Below are 24,885 nucleotides of genomic sequence, written 5' to 3' on the forward strand. Positions count from 1 at the left end.
GCTGTTCTATCCTGGTTGTGTAAACCTTCCCACAAGGAAAGCCTTGCATAAGTGGTTCTCAAACATTAGTATCCATGAGGATCACCGGGAGAACTTGTTGGACACAGAGACACTTAGGCTCCACCCTGGACCTACTGAAGCAGAAATTATGGAGGTAAGACAAGCACTTGCATTTTTCATCAAACTCCAGAGGATTTTGAATCAAGCCATAAAATTTGAGAACCACTGCCTTATACTACGTGACTAAGATAAAGATGTCACTAACTCTTCCCTCTTCTGTCTAGCTCCCTGTTCCAATCTTGCCTTTTTCAGAGTGATAATCTAAATATTATCCCTGCAATTCCTACAAATGCCTCTAACCAAATCCTTGCACTTTTTTAAATGCAAATGAGTAGGCTGCAAGAACTACTCTGCAGAGTTGCCCTACACTTCTATTCACTTTGGCTTGAGGGAAAAAAGGGAATACAGGCACACCCACGGGTTTGATTCCAGACCACTACAGTAGTGAGTCAAATGAATTTTTTGTTTCCCAGTGCACATAAGAAAGTTATGTTTGCACTATACTGTAGTATATTAAGTGTGCAATAGCATTATGTCTAAAAAGACAATGTATATATCTTAATTAAAAAATGCTTTATTGCTAAAAATGCTAACCATCATCTGAGATTTCAGGAAGCTGTAATCACTGATCACAGATCACTGTAATACACATGAGAAAGCATGAAATATTGGGAGAATTACCAAAATGTGACACAGAGACATGAAGTGAACAAATGGTGCTGAAAAATGGCACAGACAGAAGACTTGCTCGACGCAGGGGTGCCATAAACGTTCACTTTGTCAGAAATGCAGTATCTGTGAAGCGCAATAAAGTGAAGTGCAAGAAAACGAGGTCTGCCTGTATTCTTAGAAGTTTAAAACCAATGAGCCAGAGAAAAGGTTCCTATGTGTAGGTAAGAGAGAGACAAGCAATCAAAGACAAACCTGTAGGCTGGTCACTGTGAAGTTAGCTATCAATCGGATGACCTCAGGGTAGTTTTCCACCTTTACTAATTCTCCCAGTTGATAGTTACTCTTCAATCGGGCCAGTAGTCTGCAAAACTCATGGTAATTGTTTGGGTCTGATAAACTCTGGTGACAGCACAGAAGGAAAATGAAATGTAAAATGTGATTCACTATACTTCCAGAGTGACATTTGGGATGGCATGAGGGGAAAGGAGAATCTACTTTAACTTCTGAGCTACAGGTCCTCCCTTAGAATGACACATCTCGGGGTGTCTGGTTGGCTCAGTTGGTTAAGCGCCCAGCTTTGGCTCAGGTCATGATCTTGCGGTTCGTGAGTTCGAGCCCTGAGTCATGGTTTTTTGCTGACAGCTCAGAGCCTGGAGCCTGCTTCGGATTCTGTGTCTCCCTCTCTCTCTGCCCCTCCCCCACTTGTGCTGTGTCTCTCCAAAATGAATGTTTAAAAAAAAATTAATAATAATAATAAAAAAAAAGAATGAAACTTCTGTTAGGATGTTTAAAAACAATTTTTTTTAAAAGTTGTTTTTAAAAAGGGACGGTCGCATCTATTATTTCATGTGTTCATAAAAATCATCCTGTGAGATAAAATTTCTAGCATCAATAAAGAGTCTGAAATAGAAGCCCAGAAGGATCACATTAATTGCCTAAAGCAGCTATTAAATAGCATAAAAGGAGCACATTCTAAGATATGACTGGTCTTATACTGATAAAAAAATTATGAAATTTTCATTCTCACATCTGTCAGATCATTAAATAAGACTAACACTTCAGTGGCAAAGTTACACAAATGTTTAGTTTATTTACATTATATCACCATTGTTATAATAAATTTAGTCCTATATTAGAATGTTTATGTGTTTTACTTCATACTTATATCAAACACTTTGGATTTGCTTGCATATTAGACAAACATATCTGTTTTCTTACACAGGTCTTCCTCTATTAGCATACTTTGTTTTGTTCACCAACACATCCCTGGCACATAGTAGGTGATCTGTGTATTTGTTAAATGAATAAATGCATTTTTAACAGTCTTCAATAAATGCTGCTGAGAAAATTGGACAGCTACATGCAAAAAAAAAAAAAAAAAAAGAAACTGGACCAGTTTCTTATATCATACACAAAAAATAAACTCAAAATGGACTATAGACTTAAATGTGAGATCTGAAGCCATTATACTCTTAGAAGGAAATGTAGGTAGTCAACTTCTTGACATTGGCTACAGCAACATTTCTTTAGATATGTGTCCTCAGACAAGAGAAACAAAAGCAAAAATAAAGTGCTGGGGCTATACCAAAATAAAATGGTTTTGCATAGTGAAGGAAACCATCAACAAAATGAAAAAACGACCAACCCACTGAATGGGAGAAGATATTTGCAAATGATATAAATACAGAGTTAACATCCAATATATATAAAGAACTCCTACAACTCAACACCAAAAAACAACCTGATTAGAAAATGGGCAGAGGATCTGAATAGACATTTTTCTGAAGACATGTAGATGTCCAACAGACACATGAAAAGATGCTCAATATCATTAATCCTCAAAACCACAATGAGATACTACCACTTTACACTTGTCAGAATAGCTAGTTAAAAAAAGACAAGAAATACTGGGGCACGTGGCTGGCTAAGTCATTAGAGCATGCTACTCCTGATCTCAGAGTTATGAGTTCAAACCCCACAATGGGTGTAGAGCTTACTTAAAATGTTTTTTTTTTAACGTTTATTTATTTTTGAGACAGAGAGAGACAGAGCATGAACAGGGGAGGAGCAGAGAGAGAGGAAGACACAGAATCTGAAACAGGCTCCAGGCTCTGAGCTGTCAGCACAGAGCCCGACATGGGGCTCGAACTCACGGACCGTGAGATCATGACCTGAGCCGAAGTCGGACGATTAACCGACCAAGCCACCCAGGCGCCCTGTAGAGCTTACTTTAAACCAAACAAAAAATCTTGACCCAAAAAGACAAAAAATAACAAATGGTGGTGAGGATATGGTGAAGAACAAACTCCCATGCACTGTTGGGAGGAATGTAAATTGGTGCAGTCACTGTGGAAAACAGTATGGAGGTTCCTCAAAAAAGTAAAAACAGAAATACCATATGATATAGTAATTCCACTACTGGGTATTTATTTACTCAAAGAAAACAAAAACACTAACCTGAAAAGATATATGTACCCCTATGTGTACTGCAGCATATACAACACAATAACCAAGACATGGAAGCAACGTAAGTGTCCACTGACAGATGAATGGATAAAGAAAAGTGGTGTGTGTGTGTGTATGTGTGTGCATATATACAGAGAGGCAGACAGAGAAAGACAAATACCATATGATTTCATTTATATGTGGAATCTAAAAAACAAAACAAATGAACAGACAAAAAAAAGCAGAGACAGACCTATACATACAGAGAACAAACTGATGGTTGCCAAAGGGGAAGGTTTGTGGGGATGACCAAAAATGGGTGAAGGGGGAGTGGGAATACAGACTCCTAGCTATGGAGTCAATAAGTCACAGGGATAAAAGGGTACAGCACAGGGAATATAATCAACGGTATTGTAGTAGTGTTGTGTGGTGACAGATGGTAGCTACACTTGAGGTAAGAATACCATAACATAAAGAGTTGTTTCACTATGTTGTACATCTGAAACTAATGTAACATTCTGAGACAACTATACTTCAACTTCAAAAAAAAATTTTTTTTTATTTTTTTAAACAGAGGGACAGGACTAAGTATATTTAAAAATGAAATGCTTGTATGGTATTTCCTAGTATAGAGAAGTGGTACTTTAAGAAAAGTAGGTGTTGGCTGAATCTCTGGGACTGAAAAAGACAAAAAGGGCAATCGAGTTACAGAATGTATATATTAGAAAAAGCACTTTATCTCTCTTCCCACCTAAAAGCAGCCCTATACACTTAGGTAAATAATGTATATTAAAAAAAAAAAAGAAACAAAAACAAAAACCACATTTCTTGAGGGAAAATGACTAGCTCTCTCCCTATTTTTCCTGTATAAGTCCTGCATTCTTGAAGCGAGAGCATACAAATCCCTCGTTTGGGATCAAGAAACTGCCTACAGATACAGATTCACTTAAACCTTCTGAAGAATGACACACCCAACTGCTCTCTAGGATTTCTGCTAAGTGTGGCCTCTAGATGGATTTCCTTCTGACTCCTAACAGATAGGCATATACTAATCACCCCCACCCCCACAACAGCATATATATGTATGTATTTATTCAAATAAAAATAAATTCTCAAAAATCTTACCTGTGGGTTTTCCAGTATTCGTTTAACACCATCAACAAGATGAGAGAGAAACTTGGCCCTCTCTGCATTATTAAACAGGGATCTTCTGACTGAGGCAATCTGTACTAAGCAGGATAATACCTAAAAGCAGATGCAATCCAAACACAATTGATTAAAAAGATGATATGGCTATTCCATATTATCTTTTCCCTCCTTCCCCTCCTATAATATTCTTCTTACATATGCCATTAATTCTTTTCTTTCAACCCCTGCTACCATTTCAATGATGTAGAAAAAGTTGAGGAAGATGCAACTTAGGATATTGGAAACAGCTTTATTACAAGAAAAAAAACCCCATTAGATCCAAGTTACCATAACAACTAGTTAAATCCAGAGTTTAGAAATTCACTTAGGTATTATTCTTTGACCACCTACCGGCTTCTTTGATTCTTGTTAAGATATGTATTTAAGGTTTTAAAATATCATTCAATTCATAGTTTAAGTAAAGTTTTAGATTTGGTTTTCTCTGTTTCATGAAGACTTTTGGCTCATCAGGCTTTGCTATGTAGTGCTATAATGAAATAACCAAGTTATATCTGTGTCCTAAAAAAACCCAGGCTTTATACTGAAAACACTTCTCTTTCCCCACTATGTTAGATATTTACACTGTTTGCCCCTCCAGATCTATATCTTCTATCCTTCTCCACACTGCTCTACTCCTTCAGAAGCTGCCTTCTGTTAACTAAGCAGAGCCAAGCTCCACTGCCCTCTTGCCTCTAGTAGGCCTCAACCACTGGAAAGTTCTAGCAGGAGATTAAGGGCAGGAAGAGAGAGGCACCCCCTCTCAACTCCTGGCTGGGCCATGATTGGCAGTGTCCCTACTTCTGCTGTCCAGCCCTCCCCTAAGCCACAGCTTCAGCTCTTTCCAGGGTTTCCTTCTCTTGCCCCCAAGGGCTCCCCACTATTGCACTCCCTTAAGGGTGTATGGCACCTCACCACCCCTTGTTGGATTCCCTTAACGTTGCCCACATATCTTTACAAATAGTCCTTTCACTAACTACCCCTCTTGAGTGAGCTACCTTTTCCTGAAGTAAACATAAAGATACAAACAGCAATGTATTCATGTTTCTACTAAAGCAAAGGTCTACATTTGGAAAAGTACCATAATAATCAGGAAAACAGTCTACTGTAGAAAAACTATGCAAAACATCCATTACTTTCCTGTTTTATTTGTGTTTCGTACAGTAGCATTTTACACCAAACAATTTGAAATACGAGACCAGTATCTCTTAGGACCTGGATAATTTTGAGATTTGAGGAGGGTAATTATTCTGCTTTAAAGAAGAAATGCATTACTTCCAAGAGCCCTCAAATGTTGTCCAGGATAGTATACAAATTTGTCTTCCCCTTACAGCTTCCATTTATCACCTATGTAACATGTGCCTGAGGATTTTAAAAACTTTTCTTGGGCAGGATCATCTTCATTTAGACAATACAAGGTGAACCCTCCCACTCCAGCCTGTGATTTGAGGTGTAGTATAAAGTCAGATTCAAGATGAGACCAAAAGAGCTTGACATCTGCAGCAATTTGTCATTAGACAGGAATAATTTAGAGAGAATTAAGTTAAGACTTTACTGCAAGAACCTTTAGGGTACAAGCTTTACCACAAAAGGCTAGATAACTACCCCCACTATTTCTATGCCTTGCTTCTAGGATTTTATACAACAAAATGAACAAGCATAAGGCTCATTCACCATTGCTACTTTCTAGAAGTAGGTTTGTTTTAGAAACTGTGGTCCTGACTCACCAGAGGTGAAAATGAAGGAGGGATGGAATGATACAGGTCAAAAAACAGCTGCAGAGTTGAAGAATCTAAGAATGCTGGAAAAAGACAAAGGAGTGCGTTACTGAGTATGTCTGCTCATTGCCAGTGGTACACATGGGACTATGTATCAGTGGACATCTCCCTGCTTTCCTATCTCCCAGTGTTTACCTCCTTTCAAAGTGACAAGGTAAGAGGGGCTTTTTGTTTCCCTCGCTGTTGTTTTTAGAGAACTAGGTTTTAGCTCCTCTAAGAGACAGATTCATTTTTCTGACTCTCAGAGAACTTAAACCAATCAGGACTGTGTTCAAGTTTTATCCTAAAGAACACAGAATAAGAACAAGTTCTTTTATTTCATTTTTAAAGCTAGAAATTATGTCAAATGAGTAAGATCACAGAGGTCTCTAGGTGATTAATGTAGGAAGGTCAAAGTTACATTCGTTAGTAACCCAGTAACTAAAAAAAGGCTCTGAGGCTGAGGGATCTGTAAGATTCCTCCAACAACCTCTTCCTCACTTTATCAAGGCAGATGCTGACCTTCTAAATCGTCTCTAACGACAAGCAAAGGGTTGTCATCCCACAGACGCTGTGCAGGTCTGAGCAGCAGCAGTCTGTCCCAGGTGGTAAAATTCTGTTACCTGATCTCCAGCTGGTGGGGATCTGTACTGTGCACAGGTCATCTGAGGACTCGTCAGTAGAAGTGCCGATGAAATCAAAGTTTAGGCAGTTATGAGTGAGTTTGAGCAGTTGCATGAGCAAGCCATGCTGACTTTCATCATTCAAGTTTAGATTCTTTCCTGAAGCCTGTAAAAGTGACCACATAATGAGCCCCAAACAATCACTCCTCTCTTCCCAGCTTGCTGCCAGACTCCTGAGAAAGCTGTTAAGCCAGATAAGGAGGGCAGTATTTCAACTCAATAAAGCAAGTTTTCCCCTGCAAAAGACACTGTACTTCCATCACCTTAACGTCACTATGAAAATCCTAGATCCTTATTTACCATAAAAACATGAAACTGGTATTTAAAGACATCCCTCTTTGGACACTTATCCTTTACATGTTGTAGACACAGTGACCACAAGGGATTCTGAAGCAATATGGGATGTGTGGTTGTTCCATTTGCTATGAGATCCTAATAATTTCTAGATAGCGTCTGTGAACTCAGTGACGGGCTGGCTAACTGTTTTTGACAGTATCAGTGGGGAGGAGTCAATCCTCAGTTTTCTCCAAAGCTTTTCCCCTCAGCTTTTCCCCTCCAGGGGGTACAACAGCTTTTGCCAGGCAGCTTGCCCAACCTGAGGAATGTTTGGGAATTCTGAGGTAGAATGAAGTAATTGAGGAAGATGAACATCATTAAATGGAGCAAGAGAAAGAATCCAAACTTGCTTCTAAAAGTTGAGACATAATGGAAAAAGAGACTAAAAACAAAAACAAAACAAAAACAAAAACCCAACTCCCCAAAACCCCCCACAACAAAACAAAAACAAACAGCCAGAGGCTAATCCCATTTAGCTTTCTACAGAGAGAAGCTTCCTTACACATTGTTACAAATGTGTAGAACTCATAGGTGAGCATTGTTTTCTTAGTTCAACTCTATCCACAAATGAACCACAACACCAATTTTCTGCTTTAAAACAGGTAATTTCCTTATATGATAACTGTCTACCCCTTCAGGATATGAAATCTAAATGGATGTTAAAAATTCAAAATCTACTTTTCCTTACAGATGTTGCTTGTTTATTTGCTGCCTGTAACTCAGCAGGGGGCAGGGGAGCTGGCCTGTTTCAGTATGCTAACAATGCAGCCTGAACCTACTTTCAGAGCACTAAGAATCCAAACACCATAAAGCTAACATGCCTTTACTCCATGAAGGAAGATTTTATGTGCGTATAAAAAAAGCCAACAGCAAGTCCCAAATTCTGTGCTATACTAGATTCCTTGGGATATGTGTTCATTTACTGTGCTTTGCTTAGGGGAACAGCTCTGAAATAGGGCAATTCCAATCCTTTTCCTAATGTCAGTGGTCAGCGTGCCACTTTCTTCTGCATCTCAGAGGCAGGTGTTGTAGGAGAGATGGTGATGGTTAAAGGGCTGCACCAACTCTCAAGGGGTTGGCTTGGAGCTGACCCCTAACAGGTCCCCACTCATTCTCATCCTTTCAAAGAGGCCTGGGAAGGAGGACCCAACCTACAATCTTACCTGTTTTAGTAAATTGCAGGAAAGTGTGAAGATATCAAATAACGATGAATCTCGGAAAGAAGAGGCTATTTTTCTGTGCTTGGTTAAAGGATGGGTGGTGTCTGCCTGTGCAAAAAATAAACCAATCCAAGTTTTAGAATTAATTGCAAAGAAAAAAAACTTTCATGCAGACTTCAAATAAACTAGGATTTCCAATAAAACCAACTTGTATATACAAAATACATTTTTAATGTTTAAATCACCATTAACTTATGTATAGTAAGAGGATGCAAAGGACAATAAGCGGCTAACAGCTAGCCAGGATCTGTCTATTGCTTACAGATGGAAGACGGAAAGAGAGATGAGTATCTCCACTCCAAAGTTTTAATTTCCTCTGCACATGAGGGTAAAATTTAACAAACTGCTGGCAGATATTGCTAATAATTACTAGCATGTTGTATTGTGGCTTAGTCTCAGAAACAGACAGTGGCAAGGCTTGGGTTTGGTAAACAATCTGCTCAGGGCTAAAGTTACCATAGAATTTCTACAACAGTCATTAATTAACTCACAACCATGAACTTAGGATAACTGACAATAGCCCACAACATTCTCTGCCTTCTCTAACCTATTTCAACATGTAGTCTCTATCCCAGAAGTGAGCACTTAAATTGAATGGTTGTATTGGTCTCTCATTTTTTTCCTCTGTTCTTCTCTTTTCAGCCAAACTTTAAAGGTTTCTGTGGTTAAGGACTCCATCGCTGGCTTCTTTAGTATGCCCTCTATTTCTGACACACAGACACTTCAGTAAGGGAACAAAGGGATTTCAAGGTTACCAAGGGAATTTTTAGCCCAACCACCTACTGAAAGCTTAAATCTCTTCTATAGACCAATCAACTCATTCAAGAGGGGGCTCATTAAAGAGTAATGCAGCACTCCCTTTGATTCTCTTTTTTTTGTTTTAACGCTTTATCTATAAGTAATCTCTACACCCAGTGTGGGGCTCAAACTCACGACCATGAGATCAAGAGTCACATGCTCCTCCTACTGAACAAGCCAGGCACCCCTCCCTTGATTTTATTTCTAAGTTCAAACACGAATGGTAACAGAAAAATGCTGATTTAAATCTGACAATCCCCTCCCCCCCAAAAAACACAAACCCAACAGAAAATTGAATTTTATAGAGGTTCAAAATATTCCCCAATTCTAGCTTCACTGTCACTGTGTCATCATAAATGTCTTGAATATTATTCCATTGCTAGATTATGTACCATATTCCAAGTATAATCAGTTATGCTGATCATAATAGAGAATAATTACATTAAGTACATTACACACATTTCCATTAAGACAGACAAAAGTTTGAAGTTTTCTTTTTTAAAAATATTAACATTAATGTATTTTGTGGGGTTAAGCTTCAAAGAAGAGAACATTAAAAAAAAATTTTTTTAATGTTTATTATTTATTTTTGAGAGAGAGACAGAGAACAAGTGGGGGAGGATTAGAGAGAGAGGAAGACACAGAAGCCAAAGCAGGCTCCAGGCTCTGAGCTGTCAGCACAGAGCCCAACGCAGGGCTCAAACCTATGAACCATGAGATCATGACCTGAGCCAAAGTTGGATGCTTAACTGACTGAGCCACCCAGTCACCCCCAAAAAGGAGAACATTAACTCCGCAATCTCTGTATTTAGTTAATGCATGCTTTACTATTACCACAAAAGTAATAGCAGTTACATTAATAAGTTAGTTGTTAAGAACATCGGTTCTGGAATAAGACTATGTGGGTTCAAATTCAGATACTTTTGCTTGCTGACTGCAACATCTTAGGCAAATTATTTACCTTTATGTGCTTCAGTTTCCTTATATAGAAAACGGGACAACCATAGTACCTACCTCACAGGACTACTGTGAGAATAAAATTAGTTAATATAAGTGAAGTCTTTAGAAGAGTGCCTGTCACATAGTAATCACTCAAAAGTATAAGCTATTATTATTTTGATAATGATTGACCACAGTGGGGATCGCATGTGACATAGAATATAATATGGACTCCAGGTTTTAAATGGCTGTAAGCTGATGCATTTATAGTAGTACTAACTCACAGTTAAAATTTCTCAGGGTTAATAAAAATGTCTGCATAAATATGCACCAGAGCAACAGTGATGCCAATGTAATTAACAGCTGACAACCGAAGGGTGAGATGTCACAATTAATATTAATACTGGCCTGTTCAATAATTATAAAATTTTAGCCGGATATAAAAGTAAATGACTACCAAAATAATAGCCAGAGCGAAAGAAAGCCACTGGTGTTTCCTCTGTAGTAATCTATAACGTCAATGGATACTCAAATAATTATTTGGTATTTAGCACAATGTTTTATGCATTCTAAAAAGATCCCCCCACAAATCTTTAATAGCACATGGGAACTGAGTTTTAAATGACTATAAACACATACTAATGTATACAGAAGTGGCACACAAATATTCTGGTTCCACTTTTGTGGTCCCTTTTTTGGACTCATTTAACAATTGTTTCATTAACATTTTGACTTAGGACTGTTCCTCCCATCTCTCACAATGAACCTTAATTCCAGCAAGGATAGCTAGCTGATGGGAGGATCAAATATTCTGGAGACAGAAGAGGACCAGGACATTAAGAATGAGGAAGGCTGCACTTACAGAGGAAAACCCAATGGAACTATTGTTTCAAAGGGCATTAATCACTTACCGCAAAAGCACACAACTGCCAAAAAAGATCATCCCACACATAGCAGAAAACACCAATACTGAGAAAAAATATGGCACTTACTTCAATGAGGAAGGCTGTAGCACTTACTTGATTAATTTCATTGGTTAGCTGAGATAAAATTGTGACGCCAATGATGCAGTATTCAACACTATCCTGGAAACAAAAACAAAAACAAAAACATAAGGTAGAAGTTGGGATGTGCAGCTTGATTTCAGTAATGGCAGTGCACTCACAATTTTGAAATGGCACAATCCTGTGTTGCTATCAAAACTGCCTGGATAAGGTAGCAAGGAATTGCAGTTTAAAACTGTTGCTTTGCTGGGGCGCCTGGCTGACTCAGTTGGTTGAGTGTCTGACTTCAGCTCAGGTCACGATCTCATGGTTTTTGAGTTTAAGCCCCGTGCTGGGCTCTGTGCTGACAGCTCAGAGCCTGCAGCCTGCTAGGGATCCTGTGTCTCCCTCTCTATGCCCCTCCCCTGCTCATGCCTCTGTCTCTCTCTTTCTCTGAAAAAGTAAATAAACATAACATAACATAACATAACATAACATAACATAACATAACATAAAACTATTGCTTTGCAGCACACAAAACCTAGCAGTCATGCAGGGAGACTGCTAAATCTGCCTTTATCAACATTGAGGCCTTTTGTACTTTAAAAATACTCGTATTACCTCATACCCATTATACAAAGAGAAACTGGCAAAATACATTTAAGATAAGTGACAAATGAATGCATAACATAATTTACAAAGAGACTACATACAATAAGAAAAAGACAAAGAACCAGACTTTTAAAATGTACATAAGATATAAAACAGGAAGTTCACAGAAAAAAATAGGTAGTAAATTAACAAATGAAAATTTTGTTTTGTCTCATTTATAACTCAAATGCTGAGATACTAATTCTTTTTAGCTATTAAATTGGAAAAATTAAAAAGCTGAGCTCCCAGGGTGAAGGTACGGGAGAAAGGCAGACACTCTTTAATTGCTGTAGGAAACAACTTTTTTTGAGGATAATTTGGAAGTATCTTTGACAGCCAAAAATGCACATAGCCCTTTGATTGTATAATTCCATGGCTAGGAATTCACTTTTCAAACACACTTACTCCAAATATGACAGGTATATATATTCTAGGATATTCATTCAAGTGTTTACATAACAGTCAAAATAGAAAACTAAACTAAATGCCCACCTATATAAGAAATTAGTTAACTAAATTATGGTATCTTAAGATTGGAACGAAGTTTGTCTGTGCCGACATGTAAACATGCAAAGCTAAGGCATATTAAAGGTGAAAAAGACACAGAAGAGAATGTATAAGATAATACCACTTTGTGTAATGTTTAAATGTGTAATGTTTATTACATATGCGTATGCAAGCTGCTTCTCACATTCTTATTACATCAGATATATACATCTTACCTGTAAAAACCTTGTGACGTCTGTGATTGCATTTCTGAAGACATAGTCATCCTTCTGACAGTCAAACCAGCCCAGTTTTGTGATCCTGGCATATAACTGAATAAGCGCTTGCGTCACAAAAGTCGCCAACTTTGGCCGAGTGGCAAGGTAGTTGAGCACATAGTTCCCTACAAAACAAAAAAAGTCACATAAAGCAAGCTCTGCCAGGGAAGGGCAAACATCTTTAAATATACGAAATGTCTGAGGAATGGTAAATTTAGACTATTTCCCCTAAACCTCCTGTAACTCTTGTTTTTGTTGTATTCCCTTAATTCTTTTTTTTTTTTTTTTAAATTTTTTTTTTTCCAACGTTTATTTATTTTTGGGACAGAGAGAGACAGAGCATGAACGGGGGAGGGGCAGAGAGAGAGGGAGACACAGAATTGGAAACAGGCTCCAGGCTCCGAGCCATCAGCCCAGAGCCTGACGCGGGGCTCGAACTCACGGACCGCGAGATCGTGACCTGGCTGAAGTCGGACGCTCAACCGACTGCGCCACCCAGGCGCCCCCCTTAATTCTTAATACTACTGAGAAAATGGCCCTTTGAATTTAAGATTACTAGGCTTTCCAATTCAGGATTTTATAGTTGTCACAATGAAGACCCTGGAGTATGGCCATTCTGAATCTACTTGAGCTTGAATGTACTGAGCTTGTCTGCACAGAATTCAAAATCCTTAACAATTGTTTTTTCTTAGTTATTAGTGGCAGTAAAGGCTGAACAAAACAGTCTGATGACAAAGGACAGGACTGTCCCCCTGATGACAAAAGGGAGGACTTAGACTTATCTAGAAATAATTATATAAGGCCCCTAATTCTGGAAAAAAACTGGATTCTATATATTTTTTATGCTCAGCAATTTCAGAACATTATCAAACAAGCAACATGAATTTAACTATTATTAGCACATCATTAAACAAACTAATTTCTTGAAGGAAAAAACAATAATTCTCTACTTACGAATATCTATGCGTTGCTCCAATGGTAGAGGGTTGTTTGTGCGTGATACAAGCTTTGTAAGGCATGTAGCTGCCAGTAACTGGGAGTAAGAGGACTGTGAAAAGAGGGGGGAAAAGACTCAGAATTCAATTTTATTGAATTAGTCAGTCATGAGGCTTTTTATTTGGATATCTATGCTTAGATTCAAGAAAAATTAATCAGTTTTGCTATTTTCTTCGTTTCTCTGCATTTTAGAGGGCCTCAGGAAAAATGAGTCCCACACACAGTACGTGTTCACTTAACTGATTTCAGTTACGAACAAGGCAGTATGAAGTGAATGGCCTGATCAAACTGAACCCAGTGCCACTTCTGCATCACTTAGAGGGGGTCACTTCAGAAAGATATTAAGAAGACAGATCTCTTATTTAAACTGAGAAATCTTCTGTCAAAAGCCTTGTTATAATGATGCTTCAAAAAGTTTCAACTCAAAATATTCCTGTAGTATACCATTAGAAAGTTAAAAAAAAAAGAAAGCAGCATTAGAGGAAGTCATTACATTAAGCTGTACAGTTAATCCTAAACTTTTATCTTCACAGCAGCATAACTAGCAATCAGATACAGCTTTCCAGAATGTATATGGTAGTTTTAAAGTAAATTTATAACAATTATTTATGAGAAAGAAAAATTATGCCCTGTGCAAGGGAATAGCATTATCATATTCTCGTATGTGGATTTTATGAATTTTAACCTTATGGAGAATCAAGAGTATTCTAACTGATCATAATGTATAAAAGGGAGCCATATACAAATTCTTCCATGTGGCTCTATTATAATAGTGTCATATAACAGTGACAGACTCAGAACTATTAAAACAATTTAATTAAGGTTTAAGGATAATTTCCCACGACACTAAAAGTCCTTAAGACAGCAGGCTATCCATAGGCACTGCATAATGCCACCAGTTATAAAAAACTTTATGCTTAAGAAAAAAAAAATCTATAAAAAAATCACTTGACATGTGACTTTTACTCAACAGCCCTGAACATGGGTTAACTGATTACAGCAGGTGTGTCAAATTACTAATAACGCAAGAGAGGTTACTCTAACTGCAGAATAGAGCATATAAATGTAACTATACAATATATAACATCTAAATGGTTTTCACACATAATTCCAATAAATCTGCTAGGTCACTCTAAGAAGTCCATAGAGATTAGAAGGAAGCATCCACTATAATTGTGTTTAGTATTGCACCAATTTATTCCAGCCTGTTTTACTTACTGACTGTCAACATGAGGATCCGGAGTTAACGATGTCAGATATGACAGGGTGGGGCCCCAGTGGGAGTCACCTGTAAGAGCTGGTTGTGCATCTCCCATAGCACAAATATACAAATCTAAGTGGGTCAATCCTAAAACTGAGTGACTGGAAAGCAATATACAAAACAGTACATGCAGAAGCAGAGCAGAGCACTCTACAACCTCTGACCCGGGTCTCTGTAACCTTCAGATATTTGCTGCTAGTCGGGATTCTGACTCTCAGTGCCCTTTCATGATACCCTGGTTGGATTCTTACCCTTCCCTTCCTAAGATCTCCATCTTGCCTAAAATGTTAACTTAATCAAATTATGTCTCATTAACAGTATTATATTGATCACCACACTGCCATTTTTAAGCTGGAAGGAGCTCTGATTCCCTTTTTAAAAACTGTAACTTCTTGTAGTTTTCGTTGTCAAGATTTTCCCCAACCCCTCTGAGGCAGTAAGCAGTGGCTCTGGTACAGAGGAGGAAGAACAGAGGTGACCAGGAAGCTTGTACGTTGTGTGACACGGGCTATGTGGGTAAGAAAGGTCTGTCTTCTTTGTAAAGGATATGAGGTGGTACTTAAGTGTGAGAAACAGGAAAAAAAAAGTCCCAGAAATATGATTCAAGATGAAAAATGAGAGAACAAGATATATTTCAGTGAGATTTTCCTGATGGGGCTGTGTGTCCTTTTGTTGTCGACCAGGCAGCTGGCTATGGTGCTTTTTAAAGGTGAAATTAAGGAGGCAGAGGTACCTAGAAGAATTAAGGAACAAAACTTATCCCAGTCCACCCTTAAACTTAGAATGTATTTTCCTCAACCTTTCTGATCCTACAGGATTTTTCAAGCCTTACGTACACTTCCTCTTTCGAGGAGCAGCTGGCACTTGCTCAGGCAATCAGGGCTGTTGGTGAATTCAACCAAGGCTTTCTCTGCCTGCAGTCGAGTGGTTGTGTCTGTTGTCTCATAGAGCTGTTTGCACAGATTCTCGAGTTGGGCCAGGCTCTGGAAAAGATCAGTCAAGAAAGAAATCAGTCTATACACACAATGTACTGTCCTCAAAGCCACTAGACAAAGATAAGTAATAATCAATGGAGAAAGACTTGCTTTTCAACTCTGAGGAGAATCTGGGTGACCTTTATCTCATAATAACTATTTATAGCTTTTTAAAAATTTTATGCTTTAGAAGACAAAATGATAAAATACCTAAAATGTCTATCTATACTTTTTTAGTCATTGCCTTAAAGATCAATCACAAACAATACATTTTTCCTTGCAAATACCCATCCTCCTAAGCTTTTCCAAAAGGCTTTCAAATAAAAATTCAGAATTTACTTGCTCTCCCATCAATTTCAAAACTCAATACTAGAGGCATTCCTGTAAAATTAAGCACATAAACACACAATGTGTCACACATCTTTATATAGTTTTAAATATTTTCCCTTTGCCTAGTAGTTATTAGCTTACAGTTCTGTGTCTGAATAAATAAAGATGGACAACCTCTCTGGGAAAGCTTCAGAATGCATGTACGCACCTTCCTCCCTGGATCCCTCATGTTTAAAGTTCAGCAGACTCTCTTCTCCTGTTGTACTTTAAACTTGTGTTTCAGCTCCAAATTTAAAGTGGAAGGGTCAAAATACATTCAACCCTAGCATATGCTCAGACGGAGATAAGACGAGGGAAACGCCCCCAAACAAACCCTTCTCTTCAAATCTTGAAACAGTTCCAGGGAGGCAGGAAGGGGATGGGTGTGTGCTTCAGTCAAAACCCAAAGGGATGCAAGTCTACTTCCACTGAATGTGGAAGTGTTGAGAAGCAAAGAGGAAAGAAACCTGTAAGAGTGCACTTAACTGTCACCTCTCACTGACTGAAGAGGAGGGCAAACATCTGTTAGTCTTTAAAGAAATGGTTTGGACTTTAAGAAGAAATCTGAGCCTATTTTCTACAATAGCAAGCAAGATTTGGTTTAAAGAGTTTGAGGGATCCTACTATTAGAAATGACAATTCTGACAAGAACAGAAATAATAATAATAATAATAATAATAATAATAATAATAATAAACAAACTGACCTGGGTAAATAGTCTAAAATTTATTACACAGGCAATCTGCTCAAGGCTTTTCACCATCAATTTATTTCATTATGGTGTTAACTTTATAAATCACAGCTTTTCCACTAAGCAGGAAAGCCCTTAGGGCAGGATACCTATTTTACTCAACCTGATTAAGAAATTTCAAACATTAACCTAAAGAAAACAAGAAAGACAAGTACTGACACTCTTAAGATCAGGGGTCTTGCTTCCGAGAGCACAACAAACACAACTGCTACTCCAAAACAAAACAAACCAGCCACCCTTCAAAACATCTTGGGACTCTGATTAGCCTTATATTTAATTTGTCCCTCTCTGACCTCCAGGAGTCTCACTTAATAACTTTTTGAACTTAAAAGCACAGACAAAACTGCACTTGCAAAGTCAGATCTCGATGAATTTCCTCCATAAGTACCTGATTTTTTCACAAGCTTATAAACACAAAGAATAAAGTATAAGACTAATTAATTACATATAGTCCATAAACACATGTGAAAGCAATATGGTTGCAATATTGGCCCACAACCCTACTGACAAATATATTAGTTTAATTTTAAATTTTTATTTATTTTTGAGAGACAGCAGAGAGGGAGAGAGAGAATCCCAAGCAGGCTCAGTGCATCAATGCAGAGCCCAACATGGGGCTCCATCCCACGAATCACACGAATCACACGAATCACGAGAAGATGACCTGAGCTGAAATCAAGAATCTGATGCTTAACCGGCTGAACCACCCAGGTGCCCCAAATCAGTTTAATTTTAAATCCCCAAGTTCACAAGATTTTGTTTCAGCCCCCCCCCCCCCCCCCCATGAAATGATTCATTTAGGGGCGCCTGGGGTGGCTCAATCAGTTGGGCATCTGACTTCGGCTCAGGTCATGATCTTGTGGTCTGTGAGTTCAAGCCCCATGTCAGGCTCTGTGCTGACAGCTTAGAGCCTGGAGCCTGCTTCAGATTCTGTGTCTCCCTCTCTCTCTCTCTGCCCCTCCCCCACTCATGTTCTATCTCTTGCTCTAAAATAAATAAACATTAAAAAAAATAAAATAGAATAAAATGATTCATTTAAAAAGGGAAAATTTATTTTAGAAACAGGTAACACAGAAACCATCAGCAGCCTCATAAGTCCACAGCCACCACACACTTGTAGCTTTCCAAAATCCTGAACAGGATACTCCCTAAATAGTCATGCTGTTTAAGGTATAATGACTCTCCTTAAAGTCTGATCAAGCAGTTCTGGTAGCTCCCCCAGTGCATCTCTTGTTTATGTTTACTATAACAAAGTTGTTCACATGACAATGGCTAGGCATCTGTCACGGGTAGTTCCTTATTGCTAAAAACCTACATGCAGGTTATGGTGGGCCTTCTTGGTTGTTGTTTTGTTTTGATCTGCTTTAACTCAGGAGACAAAAACATACTGCAGGGTAAGTCTGTTAATGAGTTCTCAGCTCAGGAAACAAGTCTGTTTAAAAACCAAAAAAGTAATTTGACCATTTACACAAACAGTTTGAAGAACTATAGCTCTATTTCTGTGTCTCCAGAAGAACAAATGGGAAACAATTTTGTTTTCCCAATTAGTGAAAACATCTAAAACCCACAGGGTTAAGAGTCATTTTATTTGGGCTAACCCATTTTACCCATGGAAGGAGAGGAGAATGAGACATTTATCTTTATGCTCTTTTGGATCCTAATGTTTCCAAAGCAAATCTAAGTCTTTTGAATCACCTTTTTTGGGACCCTGAATAAAACAATTTATCCTGCAATTATCTGATCAGCTATTAAATTTCACATTTTGGATAGCAACAACACATCACAGCATTTTTTCCCTCTGCACAGTAACAGCTGTATTAAACCTTCTCCCACCCACCAGCTTTACTGAGGACATCTATTACATGACGCCAGTTCAGTCACAGAAAAGCCTCCAGAGAAGAATGCCTATTTTCTATTCCTGAGTTTGCCAAATGTATAATCCGCAAAGAAACTTCCATCTGGTCCCACTGGAACAGAAAAGCAAACATGGGTAAAATACTTCACAAGACTGGAAGGGTTCTTCCACTAGCAAAGTACTAGAAACGCGAGGCAAACTCCCAAACCTAGACCACATGGTTAAGATGAAGGTACTGAAAGAATATATCTTCGTTAATATTTAGCAACAGTATTATTTTATATAGCCTTTCAAACTTGAACAGAGAAAATGCAGCTCATTTATTCTCACTTTTTAAAAGTTTATTTGGAGAGGGAGAGCATGAGCAGGGGAGGGGCAGAGAGAGAGGGAGAAAGAGAATCCCAAGCAGGCTCCACACTACCACTGTAGAGCCTGACATGGGGTTCGAACTCACAAACTGTGAGATCACGACCTGAGCTGAAGCCAAGAGTGGACACTTACCCGCCTGGGCCACCCAGGTGCCTGTTATTCTCATTTCAAAAGAAGGTGCAACCAATTGAGACTAGAACGCTCAGAATACAATGATTTACCTGAAGAGTTTCCTTTAGATTAGAGGAAAGTGAAGACTGTACATCAGATACAAAGCAGAATACCTTGGAACTTATTTAATTTGTAAAATATTGCTTTTTATAAAGCCTAACAGTAAATACTTTTAAATTTAAGCCTCACTGCTTAAAAAGAATTCACTTGGAGATTTCCAGAGACTAGGATAACTCACTTTTAGGAAGGATGTGATGACATTCCCAATAGTGCTGAGTACTGAACTAGAAAACAAACATAACCCTTGGATGACTAGTCAGATTTCCAGGTTTTCTGCAGAGCACATTCTTAATCTGACAGCCACCAGTACCACTTGAAATGATGAGAAACTACCATTTTATTACAAAGTGTGAAGTACAGGCTCAATCCAGTGAATTTCTCATAAAAAACAGTAGATTCACCAATTCAGCATCTGGATTCTGATTAGGATGTCTTAAATATATTTTAAAAAGCTGCTGAAAAAAAAAATCAAGCCACTTTCAACTGCTCATAAACTACATTAATTTAGATCTTCTTTAGTTGGAATTTTTCTGTGTCCTAGGAAAACACTGTGCTAAGTAAATTAAAAATGCATACTGAAGGGCACCTGGGTGGCTCAGTCGGTTGAGCGTCTTCGGCTCAGGTCGTGATCTCACGGTTTGTCGGTTCAAGCCCCAGGTCAGGCTCTGGGCTGACAGTTGGGAGCCTGGAGCCTGCTTTGGATTCTGTTGTCTCTGTCTCTCTCTGCCCCTCCCCTGCTCGCGCTCTCAAAAATGAATAAATATTTTAAAAAATGCGTACTGAAACTGCTAGGTGAACCATTTTAAGCATCTATAAGTAAGATTAATAAAATTAATATACTAATTTATTATTTATCGTTTCAATAAGTCATTCTTATTATCAATAATGAGTACCCAATTATCACAGATATCTTTTAAACTCCTAAAGATGCAGTAACATGTAGTTGTTAGGTTAAAAAGCAAGTGACAAAGCTGTATGTAGGGTATATCATTTGTGATATATGTTAGCAAATTCACAGAAGGAAATCTGGATGAATACAAATCAACCAATGATCTGGAATATGAGATTGTGCGAAACTGTCAATTTCTATGTTATGTATTTCTGTAACTTTTGAAGTTTTGACTATGACCATGTATTACTTGTAAGCAGGCACCCCCCTCCCCAACAACTATATAAATATTTTTTAAAAGGGCAAATTTGAGCTACATTCTTTCTAAATTAACTCTTCTACTTAGGAACATATTACTAATTAACAGCTGATTCTGTTTACCATCAGAATTCATAAAACCAACTAAAAAAAACCAAAAAGGCAAATGGCTATTCCAAAAATGAAATTTTTAAAAAGTATGTCTCTATTTATTACTTTTATTTTACTCTTTCTTACCAAGAAATGCTGTAAGTTCAAATGCTGGTAGTTTAAATGGCCTAAAAAATTCCACACAAAGTTTCCTCTTGTTTATAAAGTTATCTAGAAGGCAATCTTGTGGGCCAAAGCCATTCTGGTTTTACACATATATCAGCAGATCTCTAAGATGTTATACATTGCAGTGGAGTCAATGGAGGGAAAGGAGCTAGCTCGAATGAGAATGTTTATATATGCAAACTACTTATTTTTAAAAGTTAAAGAGGGGTGTCTGGGTGGCTCAGTTGGTTAAGCATTTGACTACAGCCCAGGTCATGATTTCAGGGTTTGGTTCATGAGTTCGAGCCCTACATTGGGTTCTCTGCTGTCAGCACAGAACCCACTTTGGATTCTCTGCCCCCCCCTCGGCCCCTCCCCCACTGGTTCTTGCTCTCAAAATAAATAAATAAACTTTATGTAAAAAAAAGTTAAAGAAAAAAATTTACAAAGCCAGTGCACTTTACAAATATCCAAATGGCCAATAAGCAAAAGAAATGGTGCTCAATCTCAATTATCAGGAAATGTAAATTCAAACCACATGAGACATCCATCAGAATGATTTATAATGGAAGAGCCAAGATCTAGCATTGGTTAGGATGTGAAACAAGAACTCATACACAATTGTGAAGTCTGAACTAGTTCAAACATACTGGCAAATTGGCCACTATCTATTAAAGCTCAAAATATGTATACTCTATGACCTAGCTATTCTACTCCTGTGTATATAATTAACAGAGATGTGTGCTAAATTCACCTCAGACAAAACAAAAAAAACCATGTAAAAGAATGTTCATGGCAGCACTAAATGTAATCACTCCTAAATGGAAAGCCAAATGTCCATCAACAATAGTATAAATATTTCATTTCTTAATCTGGGTTCTGGTTACACAGGCACGTTCATTTTGAGAAAATCCACTGAACTGTGTAATTTGTATAATTTTCTGTATGTGTGTTCTACTTCAATGAGTAGCTTTAAAACAAAGATGAATGAATGCCACAGTTTTCCCATAATTTTCCAGGTATTTACTCTCATCTATTTCTTTCTGATATTAATGGAACAGAAATTTATCATAACCGACGGCTACACTTTAGATTAGAATGCTGTACTTTTATACCAATTCATGCTTTTAGAACCGTAACTTCCATCATTTTCTCAAGAAATAAATAAGCTAAGGGGTGCCTGGGTGGCTCAGTTGGCTAAGCGTCCGACTTCAGCTCAGGTTGTGATCTCGCGGTCCATGAGTTCGAGCCCCGCGTCGGGCTCTGTGCTGACCGCTCAAGAGCCTGGAGCCTGTTTCGGATTCTGTGTCTCCCTCTCTCTCTGACCGTCCCCCCGTTCATGCTCTGTCTCTGTCTCAAAAATAAACGTTAAAAAAAAAAAATAAAAAAAAAAAAAGAAAGAAATAAGCTAAGACTTCTGGATGCATCTGGGGGACATTCTATGTCTGAGAGTACTAAGAGAGTACTAAGTACTAAGTTTTACTGAGTAAAACTTTGGTTGCAGATGCTGTGTAATGTCTACTGCTGTGAAACAAGATAAAATATGAATTTCCAGCAAGCGATAATACTACGTCAGAGGCTTGCAGGCATTAGATAAGGACAGCAAGTCTGCTAACATATGAGACTGCAAAATTCTACTTAGCCTCAAAATACTAATCAATTTGAACTTGTAACAAACATGGAAGATCTCTGCACTGTGGGTAACAGGCAGCCAAAACACATGTAAACAAGCTATTTCAAGAAGTAAACAGACAGATTAACTGTGCTTGGTCACTTAATGGTTTATTGACTTATAAACTTGACTCAAGCATTTTCATTTAGCCTGTCAGTAAACTCTGGTTTTGGTTCCTTCTCATAGTCACTCACTGTGCACAGGAATGCAAGTTGCAGTGTAAGCTGAATCCTCTTAAGTACAGGTCTCAAACTGCTGGTGGCCTCAAACCGGCCCATGGACATATTTGCTTTTTGTCTTACAGTGTGGTTTTAAAGTTTGACATAGTTGCCAATATTTCATAATAATATCTGTTTTTCGAGCTTCCAATGAAAAATTCAAGGATCTGATAACACTGGGCCTGCATTTTCAAGTGTCACTAATCAGATGACATTTGTCTCAGGCAGGCTCTCTTTCCTTCACCAAGGTGCCTGAGTGTCTTTGAGTGCCTCCTCCCCCTGCTCTAATGTAGATTTGTCTCATATCAGTGGCTCAGTACAGGATGTCAAGGTTAAAAAGTAGTGAGCATATATGGCAGTTGATTTTGGCTTAACTCTGATTACTCTTTGCTGAATCTGGTTAAAACAATCTTTGGAGTACAAGGAACGACATAAAACTTAGAGAAGTTAGATTGAGAGTTTAAGCAATTTGGATAATGGCCTTCGTAATTAACTGTGTGGGCAAGTTAATCTCCTGAAGCTTCAGTCTGCTCATGTGTAAAATATGTGGATTTTATTTTATTATTTTAAAAAGACACTCCCAGTTCTAAAATTCTGTGATTGTAATATACTATTCTTCCTCTTTTAGTTATATAAGTAAATCAGATTTAAAAGTAAGCGAATATTAAAATTAATTTAATCATGAAAACAGGGCAAATTATCTTAAAGAGAGAATTACACTTAAAAAAATCAATCTGGTAACACTCCTGCACATCCCTCTCATGACAGCATGGGAGCTTTACTCAGAAACCACTTCAATGACCTAGCAGAACAAGGATCCTTTTGGAGGGGAGGTTCAGTACAGTGTAATGATTAAGACCTTAGATGCCAGACAAAACCCCACTCCTCTATTTACTATACATAGCTATTTACTAGCTATGGGAGTATGAATAAGTTACTCAGATCTTTCAAATTAGTTTTCATTTCTTTTAAATAGAAATATTTACTTCACAAGGCTGTAAAAGTCAGTAAATTAACTGTTAATGACTGAGTTTATTACTGGCTATTATCAATTATACTAGCTACTAAAAACAATGGGGGCACCTGGCTGGCTCAGACAGTAGAGCATGTGACTCTTGATTTTGGGGTTGTAAGTTCAACCCTCATGTTGGGTGTAGAGATTACTTAAAAATAAATAAGAACATTTTAAAAGCACATGCACAGGGATGCCTGGGTGGCTCAGTCAGTTAAGTGTCTGACTCTTGATTCTGGCTTAGGTCATGATCTCACAGTTGATGAGATGGAGTGCTGTGTTTGGCTCTGTGCCGACAGCACAAAGCATGCATGGGATTCTCTCTCTGCCCCCAGCTCATTCTCTCTTTCAAAATAAATAAACATTAAAAAAATAAAAGCTCATGCATAAATGCATATAAAAACTGCACTATTTCTTCTAGAGGAGTCATAAATGCCTTTCCCAGTAAGAGTAACTAGGGTGTTGGCAATAAGTGCTGATTTGTGGATTCCTTATCTGTGAATCTGTCCACTTGCTAAAATTTATTTGTAATCCCAAAATCAATACTTGTGGCAATTTTGCGGTCATTCACGGACATACACAGAATTGTGAAAAATGTGAGTCACTTGACACAGCATCCTTTTTGTGATTTGTTTTTTGCTTTTTATGTGCTTTTTACAGTTTTGTGCTTTTTGTTATTTATTTTTGCCATTTATTTTTCTTTTGAGAACAGTATTTTATTATTTACAATTTTTGAAATGTTTATTTATTTATTTGAGAAACAGTGAGAGAGTGCGTGAGCATGCAAGAGGGGGAAGGGCAGAGAATTCCAAGCAGGCTCTGCGCTGCCAGCATACAGCCTGGTGTGGGGCTTGATCTGGCAAGCTATGAGGTCATAAACTGAGCCAAAACCAAGAGTCTGACTGAGCTACCAAGGCGCCCCTATTATTTAAAAATTTTTAATTAAAGTATAGGTAACATATTTGATTTTGTTCTTTAAAATGGCTCTCAAGCATAGTGCTAAAGTGCAGTCTAATGTTCCTAAGCCCAAGAAGGCTGTGTGAAAATGCATGTTAGATAAGCTTACTCAGACATATTAAATATGGTGTCTTTAAACAGAAAGAGAAAAAAACAAAACAAACTAGAAACATTAATAAAATGAGGTTATAGGTTGATTGGCTGATGAAAATATTGTGACCAGAGGTCAGCAGAAACCTAACACTGTATATCCTCTGGGAGCAATGTTCCAATATTTGCGAATTCAGTGTTCTTGGTGACTCAGACAATAGAACCACCATGAGTA

General features: G+C 38.0%; 1 protein-coding gene and 1 long non-coding RNA gene across 3 annotated transcripts in view; one reads left to right on the forward strand and one right to left on the reverse strand.

Annotated features, from left to right (window-relative positions):
* XPO7 (exportin 7) overlaps nucleotides 1-16,344 on the reverse strand; it is a 40,537-nt gene extending 24,193 nt beyond the window's left edge. The window contains exons 1-10 of one of the 2 annotated variants that reach the window (XM_040490361.1): nucleotides 16,263-16,344; nucleotides 15,587-15,733; nucleotides 13,448-13,541; nucleotides 12,452-12,618; nucleotides 11,088-11,180; nucleotides 8,302-8,406; nucleotides 6,743-6,908; nucleotides 6,090-6,163; nucleotides 4,303-4,422; nucleotides 985-1,131 (exon numbers count right to left, since the gene is read on the reverse strand). In XM_040490361.1, coding sequence (XP_040346295.1) covers nucleotides 985-1,131; nucleotides 4,303-4,422; nucleotides 6,090-6,163; nucleotides 6,743-6,908; nucleotides 8,302-8,406; nucleotides 11,088-11,180; nucleotides 12,452-12,618; nucleotides 13,448-13,541; nucleotides 15,587-15,733; nucleotides 16,263-16,283 — 1,134 coding nt within the window. In that variant the 5' untranslated portion in view covers nucleotides 16,284-16,344. The remainder of the gene's footprint in view (nucleotides 1-984; nucleotides 1,132-4,302; nucleotides 4,423-6,089; nucleotides 6,164-6,742; nucleotides 6,909-8,301; nucleotides 8,407-11,087; nucleotides 11,181-12,451; nucleotides 12,619-13,447; nucleotides 13,542-15,586; nucleotides 15,734-16,262) is intronic. The other variant, XM_040490362.1, reaches the window with a different exon arrangement.
* LOC121039897 (uncharacterized) lies at nucleotides 2,574-21,895 on the forward strand. Its single transcript, XR_005795041.1, has 3 exons — nucleotides 2,574-2,736; nucleotides 20,233-20,238; nucleotides 21,871-21,895. It is a non-coding gene; the product is annotated as an uncharacterized LOC121039897 (long non-coding RNA).
* Nucleotides 21,896-24,885: the final 2,990 nt, after the last annotated feature.

This window comes from Herpailurus yagouaroundi, unplaced genomic scaffold (genome assembly GCF_014898765.1).
Source record: "Herpailurus yagouaroundi ecotype Mexico unplaced genomic scaffold, PumYag 181, whole genome shotgun sequence".
NCBI lineage: Eukaryota > Metazoa > Chordata > Mammalia > Carnivora > Felidae > Herpailurus > Herpailurus yagouaroundi.